The 12,350-nt window shown below is 37.4% G+C and overlaps 1 protein-coding gene across 1 annotated transcript in view; it reads right to left on the reverse strand.

The window, feature by feature from the left end:
• SPIDR (scaffold protein involved in DNA repair) overlaps positions 1-12,350 on the reverse strand; it is a 198,574-nt gene that overhangs the window by 128,214 nt on the left and 58,010 nt on the right. Inside the window, exon 7 of the mRNA XM_071554566.1 lies at positions 7,822-7,922. Within this exon, the coding sequence (XP_071410667.1) occupies positions 7,822-7,922 (101 nt within the window). The remainder of the gene's footprint in view (positions 1-7,821; positions 7,923-12,350) is intronic.

The following is a 12,350-nucleotide window of genomic DNA, read 5'->3' on the forward strand; positions in this document are numbered from 1 at the left end:
CACCATTCCTTTGGAGATCATGGACTCTGAGGTCTTGAGCTTTTTGAAGACTTCAACATGATTCCACAGTCTCTGGCAGACTGAATGCCCTTAGTCTTCAGCCCTAACATAGTGGCTTCACAGCAGACACATATATTTAAGCCACATCAACACTGAATGTACATGACCATGACTGATGCACTGGCCTTGCCAAGGGCAGTCTAGGAGGGAGACTAAGAAGAAGGTCAGCCTTCTTTGACTCTTAACAACCAAAAAGCAGTTTGGAGAGAAGGAAAGATAAAAACAGCAAGGAGCACAATTTAAAAAAACAAATGTTCAGACATTCTGGCTTCAGTGCCAGAAATACAACTCTAAAGTTTGTTTTAATAATTCTGTAACTACCAATAAGGAAGACAAATGAGGAGAAAAATACAGAAATTATGATCTCTTGGGAACCACATATTTTACGTTTCTCTTGCGACACAGCGACAGAAAGCCGAACACATTGCAAGGAAAGGATCCATGGTGCTTGTTGTATAGAAATGCATCAGATCCCTATCAGTAAGACCACATGTATTTCATCTCCCTCAAGTGAATTTTGCTAAAATGCTGCTGTTCAAGTGTTCCCAAAGAGCATGTGTAGGCTTAAACACAAAGTTCTCAAAGAGATCTTTTGAGTCAGTCTACAGAGTCCAGCAGCAGAGCAATCCCTACAAGATCTAGAGGTTGAGAAAAAGTATTTCAGGATAACAAACTCAATGCTACATTATTTGAACGTGTTAGCTGGGATAGCCACTGCACGCCCATGCATCAGCTCAGCAAATGTAACAGTAAAACATCAACAAGACCAAATCAAAGACTAGATGACTCTATGACAGTGGGCACTCCTGAATTTCTCTGGTTTTCCATTCTGCTATGAAAATTTTAAAAATCTTGCAATGTTGAGATTATAGATCTCACCCCCAGGGCTGCTGTGTCCATCATAATCACACAATGACACAAGGGAGAAATAAATTTTCAAAAAGGCCACAACACGAATGCAGAGAACAGTGAACTACAACCACACAGACCAGATCTTTCAAACACAGAAGAAAACTGGAGCTTAGTAAAATGCCAAGTAGTGTATGGCTCTGCTCCACTGAGCATTCCAGAAAAAAACCCAAGTCATATGCAATCCTGAAGAAGAGCAGAGTGGAAGTTATTATTATTGTGGCAATGAACATACACACACCTACCAGCAAATAAACATGTGAACTATCATGCAAAGCAAGAATGACACTAACAGAGAAACTCCTCAGCCACAAGACTTACAAGTCACATGGATAAAAGAAACCAAGCAAGCAGGGCAAGAGGCAAGAGTACTTCATCTCCTGCCCTTTAAATCAATAAAAAAATTACATTCATGCAAGTAGAGCTTTCTGAGAAACACAAGACAAATTCATAAGAAAACACAAGGTAGGGAGATCCGATTGCATGAAGACACATTAATATTTGAAAAACTGGTAACGAATATTTGTTTTGTGCAAAAACAGTCTGGACAACCTGTATTTGTTCTTACAAGCAGTAAAAAAACAGTCACAATTCTTGATCTTAATGATACCTGAATAATACGAGGAAAAAGGACAGATGCTTTTAAGAAAAACAAATTATTGTTACTTTTGCTCAAAGAGCTATCAAACAAGTCATATATATGAACTGCAGTTTAGAAGTAAATTTGTACTGTACTTTAACATATTTAGTTGACATTTCTAAAAATGTTGTAGTTTGGGATTATTATGTTGGGATTATTATGTTGAGAAGTTAAATTATACTTTCTCTTAACTGACAAATTCTTCAGAAATATGCACTACAAGAAATACAGGTTTTATACTCAAGTCAAATTTCTACCAATCCTAGCTAAAAACTTTTATAAAATAACAATTCGGACTGAAAGTCCAAAGAATTGTGGGCAATTAATGCCGGGAATAGTTTTCACCGCCCTAAGAGTGAAAGGCGTTTTCTGCCTTTGGTTCAGATGAATAGGCCAGATACACATTATGGAATTATTAAAGAAACAAAGAAAACCCCACTTTAATAAGCCTTGTCTAATAGAGCAAACTAGCAATGCACTTCCACATTTGTCTCCTTCAGTTATTTTTTCAAAGGCTTATTTCATCCCAACATCATTTAACTTCTAATTGTTGAATGTGGGTTCCAAAACTGTAGTTACTGGACAACCCCTGGGACAGCACATACTATCTGCACTGGAAGAATAGCCAACCACTTGCTGGTTCAAGCCACAAAGTTTTACTCTCATTGTCAAGTGTAAAAAGTACAAAATGTCAAATTACAGGCATAAATCAAACAAAAAATATTGTTTTACTTGGCATTGCATTATTGTTCTTCCTCCTCACTCATGTAAAAATTGCAGGTGCAGGCATAACAAACTCAGCAAGCAGGTAGATACCAAGCAGACCCTTGTAATCCAAAGTCAATGCTGAAAACCAGGTGAAGATTACAACATTATCACAGCCTGTACAAAGACATCTGGTTGCTATTCTGATCTATACGCATTGTTACTCTTCCTGAGCTGGTAACTTCTGAAGCCATTCAAAAAGATTTTTCTCAAAAACACAAGTCTCACAGGCATGGTGGCTTCTTGCCACATGTCGTATTATTTTTTAAAAGGCTGCTGAATTTGGCTGTGTTTTAAACACTACACATTCTTTATAAGAACATATGTAAGCTACTTAAAGTAACTATGCATGTCATTATTGTTGCTCATAAGAAAACAAAATATACAAGGAATTCCTGTTTGAAAAAGACAGGCTTACATTTAATTTTTTCCCTTCCCAATGCTGTAACAAGTTCAGACACTTGGCTAGAAAAAAAATTGGCCATTTGCCGTGTCTCTAATTTATAGTATTAACTCAAAGGAATAAAAGAAACCATCAAGAATTAAGAAAATAAGCAACTATTACCAAAATTCACACTTCTATATTATTAGAAGAATTTTGCATAGTAAAGAAAATCCTGCTAAGACTGACCCTTGTTTTCTTCATCCATATGCAAGTTTTATGGCATTCAAGCTGCTAAAATCCCTTCTTCCCATCATCTTAACTAGTAACTGAAAATGGAAGAGGAGTGACTGTTCATATCCTATTCTGTAAACCTTTCAGCCTTCCTGCAAATGTGCTGTTACATATGAAACCGTGTCCTCATCTCCAGGGCTTCACCCTCCTCCCCTTGCATGTGTTCCACTTCCTCAGCAAGTTGAAGATTTGTTGCCCCTTGAAGGTCACTTTCCCCTGAGAGGAGGGAGCAATTTGGAAGGCAAGATCAATGGTTTTGGTCAGTTCACTACTCTAATTCAATTGTAACACAAACACAAATCTTAATCTCAGTCTAACAAGTATCTTTGCATCAGACTACAAATGCTAGAGAATAATGTGTTTCTGCTTTTAAGGAAAAGAACTGCTTTGACAACAACTGCAAAGCAAAATAAAACAACAGAAGGTAAGATGTATAGAAAGTAAAATTTCAAAAGTTACAAAAAGAGTCTACATGAGTTTGCATCATATATTATTTGTGTCCCAGAAAGGTTGTCTAAATGTAACTCAGAAAAAACCTACTTTTTCTTCTGCACCATGCAATCCTCATATAGACAGCAGATGCTGACAGGAAAAAGGTTTGGGTTTTTGTTGTGGGTTTGTTTTTTTTTTTCCTCCTCTCTCTCTGTCTCTCTCTCTCTCTCTTTCAGCTGTCCAGATCTCCTCTTTGCCCAAACAGGAAACTTCATGGGGAAGTTGCAGCACAGCATACCGAAAAAAAAAGCTTGCAAATGGTCTACAAATGCTTGCACAAATGCTTAAACCATCAGCTTGGCTGATCGGAGACTTGCTATTATGTGGACTGTACCTCAGCCTCCTTTTTACATCTTGTGAGGAAAAGAAAATTGTGGATTTGTGGCAAAGAGCCTGACATCTGCCTCCATTAGAACTAAACCACAACAAGCGTCCAATCAACGCAGTGTAGCATGGGCAAACTTTGGTCTTATCTCCCTTTAAGCCTCTGTCTGCAGAAATGCATATCCCTATTGAGTGCCTATCCCAACACAGGGACAGGTTGCTGAATGCAATTTTGACACAAAACTGTCCAAGTCAGAGAAAGCAAGATTTCTGCTACCCTGCAGAATGAGTCAGCCAAAAGTGAGACCCCATGCACTGTATAAAAACCGGAAAGTGCGTGCTGAATGGAGGCGCTCTCTTCTGGGCACTTATTCATCCCATTGACCAAGAGGCAGCCAAACCACAATGGTTACTTACAGAAAGGGGTCAGGGAACTAAAAGACAGGAATTTTTAAAAAATAAAGCCAGAAACTAAGGTTTTTTGAATAATATGAAGATTGAGATAACCTAAACGTAAGCAAAAGCAAAATAAAGGCATAAAATTCCGTGACATGAAATGTCTAAGGGGGGGAACAGCCTGCACTTCTGTAAACATTTTTCCTTAAATCTCAGATGTAAGGAGGACTTCAAACTGATCTCATTTGAAATTGCTCCTGTTTGCTTTAGCAATGAACTTCTGGACTGCATGTCTATGGGATATCCAAAATGACGTGACAACTCTCCCAGTAACTAGGTTACTTCAATCCTCTGCATTAATCTTCAGGCTTCTTTAGTACCTCAAATGAGTTTGTAATTTGAGAAGTTCTTTCTCTCAGAAACAGTCCTGGAAACAATGTGGTTTAGACGTATTACTGGGCAAAACAGAGGGAAAACAAAATTCCAGAAGAATCGCAAACTAGTGAGACACCCTTAACTTGAACCTAAAGAGATGGAAGCTGAAAGTGGTATTAATTTGCTGTGCTGACACTTCACATTCCAGATTAGAAGCAATTAGAAGGTTATCTAGTTACATTACTAAAATTTCAAGAATTCCAACTGATCTTCAAACCAAACACCAATTTTATTTTGGTGACACAAAACAGTATGTCGATTCTAAGAATACAACTATCAAAAATAACTTTTGCCCCAGATGAAAAATTATCCCCAAAATATTATCACAGTTATTTTAATAGTTATTTTATAATCCTCATACATTGGAATAAGGACAGAGAATTGGAAGTGAAACTTAGGCTGTGAAGTTGAAGTGTATTCCTGAATTATGGCATGTTCAGCATTTTTCAGAGATTTTAATGAATGCTTACAGGGTAAACGAAACAGTAGTTTGTCCTAAAGACTTCTAACTGGCTCAATTTCTCATACATTTTTGGTATGATGGCAAAAGGCACATCCCAGAAATAGTTCATCTTCTGCCAAAACTAAATCATCTCAAAGATGCTCATCAGAGTTTTTTAAATGTACTTAAGAATAGGGCAAGGTATTTTCCCATAGTCTTTTTCTCATAAAATGCTAACGAATTCTGAGTCATTTTCTGAAAGAAAGACTAATAATCAAAGAAAGGAATTCAGCCAGAGGCAGAAGTTTAGCATGGAATATTTCAGCCTAGAAGTTATTCTGACAAAATGGTGAGCAGCCAAACACAAGGTTTTGTAACGACACATGTGAAACTAGGACAAAAAGAATATTATCATATTAGCAGTGTTGCAGGTCTGTTACTGTAGAGAATATTAAAAATTTTCATTTTATTAAGAAGACAAACCTCTTCAATATCTATTTCTGTTCCATGTTTCAGAAGCAGCCAGAGGATGTCCTCAAACCACATAAGAATGATGAAGATACTCCCTATCCATTAGTACCTCAGCTGGAGGTGTTACCAATGCAGAAAGCCTTACTAGTTTTAAGTCAGCATGCCTGTATAATTTTCAACACAGCACTTCTGAAAAGTGTGCTAAAGACATTTCTGGTTCCCTGATAGCACTTTTTAGTGAGTCTCCAAATACTGGTGAAATTACAGAGGACTGAAAGAATGATGATATTGTGCTATTATTCAGGATGGGCAAACAAAGTGGCTTACAGTAACTGGAGACCAGCTAGCTTGACATCAGAGCTAGGCAAAGTGATTGGAAAAAGTAGTAAGGAGTTAAGGTCAAAAATACAATGTGCTATTCCACATGGGTGGCATTTTGAACACAGGATGTAAGCCCTCTAAAGCTCCAGTGAGAAACTGTGAGACTAGCTTTAGCCAACAGTTTGGGTGTGACTTTAAATCATATAACCTTCTTAAGAAAATCTGACCATTTTCACCACAAGTAATGTACCCTTTAAGTGGAATTAAAAGAAAAAAATCAGAGAATTAGCTTTGTGAATTACAGTTAGAGCTTTTTACCAGTGGAGAATTATAACTGAGGAACAGCAGTTTCAGCAGGATTTAAAAGAAAACAGTCACGCTAATAAATGGTTTCATCAATGATATAAAAACAAGTTTAAAAAAATGTAAGCAACTGTGTGGTAACACAGATTCAAGCACATTTGTGACTAAAAGATGACAGCCTTGACATACACAATGATTTGAACTCTATGGTGAGCTGGGCATACTCAAATGAAGCCGAACTGGAACCCTGTGTTCAGGCAGAAGAAACGGAAAGAGTAGCTGGGGAATCAGAAACCGGAGCTCAGAAAACAACAGCTATAGAAGTTATGAAATCATATTGGACAATCAACTCAGCATGAAGTCCCAGTACCATGCTGTAACCAAAGCTAAACCAGACCCAAACACTTATCACAATCCTTGAACCTACAGGAGTCTGAGAAGTGAACTGGACCTGGACAATGATTTTAATGAGACTAAAACTGGAAGAATGCATAGAGTAGCTGTCCTTGTTATTAAGACCATGCTGAAAAGTTTGAGAGGGTGTAGTGAAGAGCAATGCCAATCACTTGAACACCGATAAAAATGTTTTAGAGACCTCATAAAGAGCTCCAGCTATTTAGTTTATGAAAATTGTGAGGCAGCGTGGTTTTGCTATGCAAGTACCAGAAAGGGAAAATGTCACTAAAGAGCTCTTTAATCTAATGGAAAAACACGAAACAAAAGAGGGGAACTGAAGGAAGACAAACTTAGATTTGGAACTTTTAAAAACCTGGGAGTGGAATTAGGAACATACTCTCAGGGCAAACGATACATTTACTTTTCCACATTTTTTGAATTAAGACTAGAGGACTTTGTGAAAAATAAATGCAAGTTAATATGTGCTCAGCTTAATACAGAATAAATGCTTGACATTTCATAGACTACAGTCACATATACAAAAGTTCATTAAAAAACTGGACCATTTCTTTACACAAACTCTATGAATCCGTTACCTCCTGAGAAACTCTAGTGAAAGGTGGTGCTATCAGTCACCAGTAACTGATTTGCAAACTCCCACAATTTCTTTTAAAGAGAAGCCCACTGTAGTTATGCTTCACACTCATTTCATGGTTGTGTTCTATTTGTTCATACTTGGTGTCACAATTTCAGCACTTATCTATGAAGTTTTATCCATGTTTGTTGGTGAGGAGTGATCACAAAGACAAATGAACAAGAGAAAAGGGTGATTACAAAGAAACAAAGAAAAAAAAACCGAAAAAAATCTGCATATCCATAAACTAAAACTTGAATTTTCCTACAACCTACTGAAAACACCATTTTCCCATGTGATGCTGAAAAACAAGAAGCCATGAGGAATCTAGATAGAGGCTACTTAAAATATGTTCTTTACCTCTTATATTCAAATCTTTGATGACTGAGACATTAGAAACCATCATATTTAGCAGAAATGCAATATTAGGTCAGAAGATGATCAAGAGAGCATTAAACCCAAGTCAGGCAAAACCAACAAAGACTATGAACTTCTGTAGGCCATATTTACAGATGTAAGTAAATACTTTCACAGTAGTATTGCATAATGCTTCTTACCTGAGGGGATCTTAGTATCTGAAATACACTGGTGCCTCCAAAAGCTAATGGCAGATCTTTCTCTGTTCTGCAGCTGACATAACCTCTCAGCTAGCCCGCCCCTGCAGAGAATAAAGGAATGCTCAGTTTTGCCAGGAATCAGTCTTTGATTTTGCTGAGTGACAAGCCATAGGACAGATGCAGATGTATATACATGTATGTATCCTTTGACCCTTAGAGACAGAATCATATACTGAAATTACATTTTGCAGATTAGTTCTCCTAATTTTGTTTTTCCCATAGATTACTCCCAATAAAACAGAACTTAGGGTCAATACACACAATAAAACACTGTCACTGTCTGGGTGTCTAGAATCTTCATGTTTTCAGTCCTGTCTCCAACACAAGGATTTAAAAAAAGGTTCCCAACTTTTCTTTGCATTTATGCATGGATCCTAATAGATACTAGAGACAATTGAGAATTCAAAACAAACCAGTGTAACCACTAGTTATAACAGGTTGAGTTTTCTTTTCCCTCACAGATTTGTTTGTCTGTTGGCAAGGAGTGATCACAAAAATATTCTTTTACCCATACTTGACCCTATGATTCATTTCACAAGCTGGGTCAAGTGTGCAGTTTCAGTGGTCTGAACACTCTCCAAGATGAAATTAATTTAGCATTCCCAAGGTGAGGAGCAGAGGAGTGGCATATAGCACAAATACACTTAAGGTAACACTAAAGCAATTCCTACCCCTGGATTCAAAGCCAGAAGACATAATTTCTCACTATAAGAACAAAAAGATGTATGGGTTGGAAGCTGTCTTTGGGCTACTACAAAGAGCTTTGGACTACTGCGAGAGTGTTTCAACACTTTTCTTTGGCTTCAAAGAAGTTATTTGCGTAAAAACCTACCTCATTCTTTCCTTATAGCGTATGTTTTTCCACAACAAGTACTATTGAATTTATCAATAAAGCTTTCTACTAAGGTGAAATGTGTCCTTGGGTTAAACTGGTTTAGGAATCAACAGAGATAACATACAACCACCTTATGCCTATTTGTGCACATGAATAGAATTTTTTGGTTTAGAAAAAAAAAAGACAAATAGTTTGGTAAAGCTCACAATGCAGATGTGAAACTGGGAAGACACACCTGTGGAAAGCACGAAAGAGCTAAAAAGGTTAAGCAGGATTTCATGTAAGCTGTAAAAAAATCTCTTTAGTTACTACCTACTAAGTAATTTCATCTGTAGACAAACCAACACATTATATGAAAAGCAATTATCAGTCTCAGCTGAATTTTTAATGAACAATTTTATCTGTCGCAAAATTGTAACTCATAAGAGTTATTAGATGGCATGGCTAAACATCTTGATAGTAAAGATCACGAAATGAACACACTGAAATACAAGAGCCACATTTGATTCAGAATGATCTGTAGAAGTTTTCTAGTTTACAGCACTGCATCTCCTCTATGGCTGCTGTCAGGCAGACAGGACAGAAAATTGGACTTTTTCAGAGGGAAAAAAATCCTGAAACACTCAAAATAAAGAATTCACACTTAAGAAGCTAGAAACCCTGCTATATTAAGGAGGAAAACAAACATATTTAGGACATCTTGGGCTCCAATGAAGTTCAAGTAAGCCTAAGAACTTTGTTTAATCCTGCTTTCACGATGGACTTCAAGGCACATGGGCAACTATTTCAGGTAAGTGTAGAAAGCTTTGGTATAAAGAGTAGTACAGTCAAGCACAGAACTTCATACAGGAGAACCTACCCTGCTGATAACACTGTGCCTCATCCACACTTCCCCCCAGACTTAAGCACTGAAGCATTTCCAAGCCATAACACTTGTGGGCAAGACAGTTCTACAAACTCCAAGATGTCCACCCAGTTTCTCTTCTCACCAGGGAACTATTCTCAGTTGCAATTTAGCTTGGCTGCCTGGTCTACACAAGCCATGCTGGAACCGGTAGGCTCAGAAATGCAGCAGTAAAATGCATTTTGAGATTGCTTGTTTCAAAGTCTTGCATGCATAAGTGTGCAACTGAACTCTGTGGCTGGACTGCAGCAATACACCACACAGTTAAGTAGCTCAAAAACTTGTTTTGTTGAAAAAAACCTGTTCAACAGGACTGTCCTAAAACCCTACTCCATTCCCTCCAAGGACAACAGTCACAGAAATGTACTTTCTTAGTTCAAATAAATGCTAGAAAGCTTTAAGGTACCTTCAGAAAAGAGCAGTTATTACTGCCTAACAGCTTAATTTCCCCCTTTTTCCCCAAACAGGGCTATGGTTTGTCTGGTCAATCAGTTCCTACTCTTCTGCGAGCCAGACACTGTTCCACTTATGGCAGGAATGTCCCATAGCATGAAAGAAAGCAAGTTTCTGATTTCATGTCTACTGCACATAGCACTGTTCCTGTTTCAGGTCTGATATATCTGCTAGCAGGATCTCACTGTTGCTCACAACTTTATTATTAATTTACTAATCACATCTGTATTTGGATAACAGTCATAACAAAGGTCTATGGAAAGTAAAACTGTGACTTTCTTTAGTAGCCCTCTGTGCTAACAAAATAGATTGATATTTATTAATCATCATCTTTCCATTCACATCGCAAACACAGTTAAAAATAACTTAAACTGAAAACATCATAAAACATTTGTCTTGCATATTCTTGGTTGTAGAACACAAAATATAACAACCAAGAATGCATTTATGAGAGGTTCTCAGCTGGTCATTGTAAATGTTCTCATAATGTCTGTTTCATACCTTGTGAAATTAGAAAACACAATTCAAGGACATGCCATGCACAAAAGGAATTTCTATGGCAAGAGCAAGAGTTAGAACTTTATGGTTTGTTTCTTTTAAAGAGGTAGAAACAAAGGAGTTTAAACACTGCCCCAAACCCAGGAGGATTAACCCCTTTTTTAGCTCAAACACATAAAACAAACAAAGAAAAAGGTGCTTTCTGTTACATCATCTGTCAGATTTGATGACAACAGCATTTGAAAACTACTAATTCCTTTTCATACAGCACAGGTGCCCACACTATTAAAAGCACTTGTGCATGTGCTGTGAGATACTGTGAAGTATACAGTCAGTCACTCCTGGATGTGTGCAGGAGGAGGTAAGCCAGCATCTGGTGTTTGTATTTTACATACATATATATATATGAAAACGGCAAATATGTTTTGATTACTAATGTACAGTTTCTGTAATCAAGGAAACCAACAAAATGTATTGAAATAACAAAAACTGTAATTTAAGATGCATACTTTACTGATCAGCTCTTCAAACTTGCCCCCAAAATATTTTAATATGAGCAAGTTGAACACGTTTGGCAAATTGTTAATGCAAAGGCTGTTCAGTGAAGCCAAACTGCTCACATACAATCTCCACTGCCCACAACCTTTTTATTTTTAATCACAAAACTTTCAGTACAACTATTTTGTTCATTTAATTTCCCAAAGGCAGACAGATTTAACAAGCAGCAATTCATGTCCTACTTTCATACTAAATCTGAGCTTGCTGAAATACTGTATTTAAAACAACACATTGCCATTACTGTCCATGTCCAACAATATCCACATAAAAGAGCTCTGATGAACATAAGAAAGATTGGCATCCTGCATAAAAGCACAGTTTTTCAGTTGTCCCTTACCACAAACTTTTAACAGCAAGACTGAAGAGTTTTGTGCCACCATGTAACAACAATCACCAAAAGGGAACACTGAGCCTAATCAGTAACTCTCAGGCTGCTGGTCCCTATCTCCAATGAGGCTAATAAAAACAAATCAAGTCAAACAAAAAAACCCCAACCAATCCCCTCACCCCCCTAAAAAAAGGGAAAAAATAAAGAGCACCAGTGAGTATGCTGTGTTTTGCAAAGTAATTTTCAATCTTTCAGAAGTGTTGGAGATCTCTGTTTATTTTTTAAGTTTTTTTTTCAGCAGGGCACTCACCAAAAATAACCCTACATTCATCCAAGTTTAGTCCTTGCCAGACTTCATTTGAATTTAAAAACAGTGAACACTTGAGCATCTCATTACTGAGTTGTCTTCTCTTATATGCTATATGTAAGACTGCATATAATTCAAAACAGTAAAGGTTACATAAATATATATCCTCATCTCAGGACTGGGCAATTTCCCTCCTTCCCTCTTATCAAAGCAATTACAGAACTCCTCTCCTATTTCCTTGTTAACTGATGAAGTAACTGACTTCTGACACACTCATCTGTCCCTCTCCGCTCCAAGGGGCACTCGCGAAAGAACTCAAAAAGAACCCTAATTTGTCAACACTGCAAATCCATCAGATAGTTTACAGGTTGAAAAATAATAACCCTAAATGCTGACAGTCACTACCAAGTGCTCCTTTAGTGTACAAAATAGCATGGGTACATATGAAAGACATGATTAAAACATGTTGGCCACACAAGCACAAGTCTCTACAGAGGCCCACCTCCTCTCCAGCACAGGAGAGAAGCTGTGACTTCATGAGGCAAGGGATCAGAAAGAACAATTGAGCTTTACAGATCAGCCTCAC

This window comes from Pithys albifrons, chromosome 4, assembly GCF_047495875.1.
Source record: "Pithys albifrons albifrons isolate INPA30051 chromosome 4, PitAlb_v1, whole genome shotgun sequence".
Classification (NCBI taxonomy): Eukaryota; Metazoa; Chordata; class Aves; order Passeriformes; family Thamnophilidae; genus Pithys; species Pithys albifrons.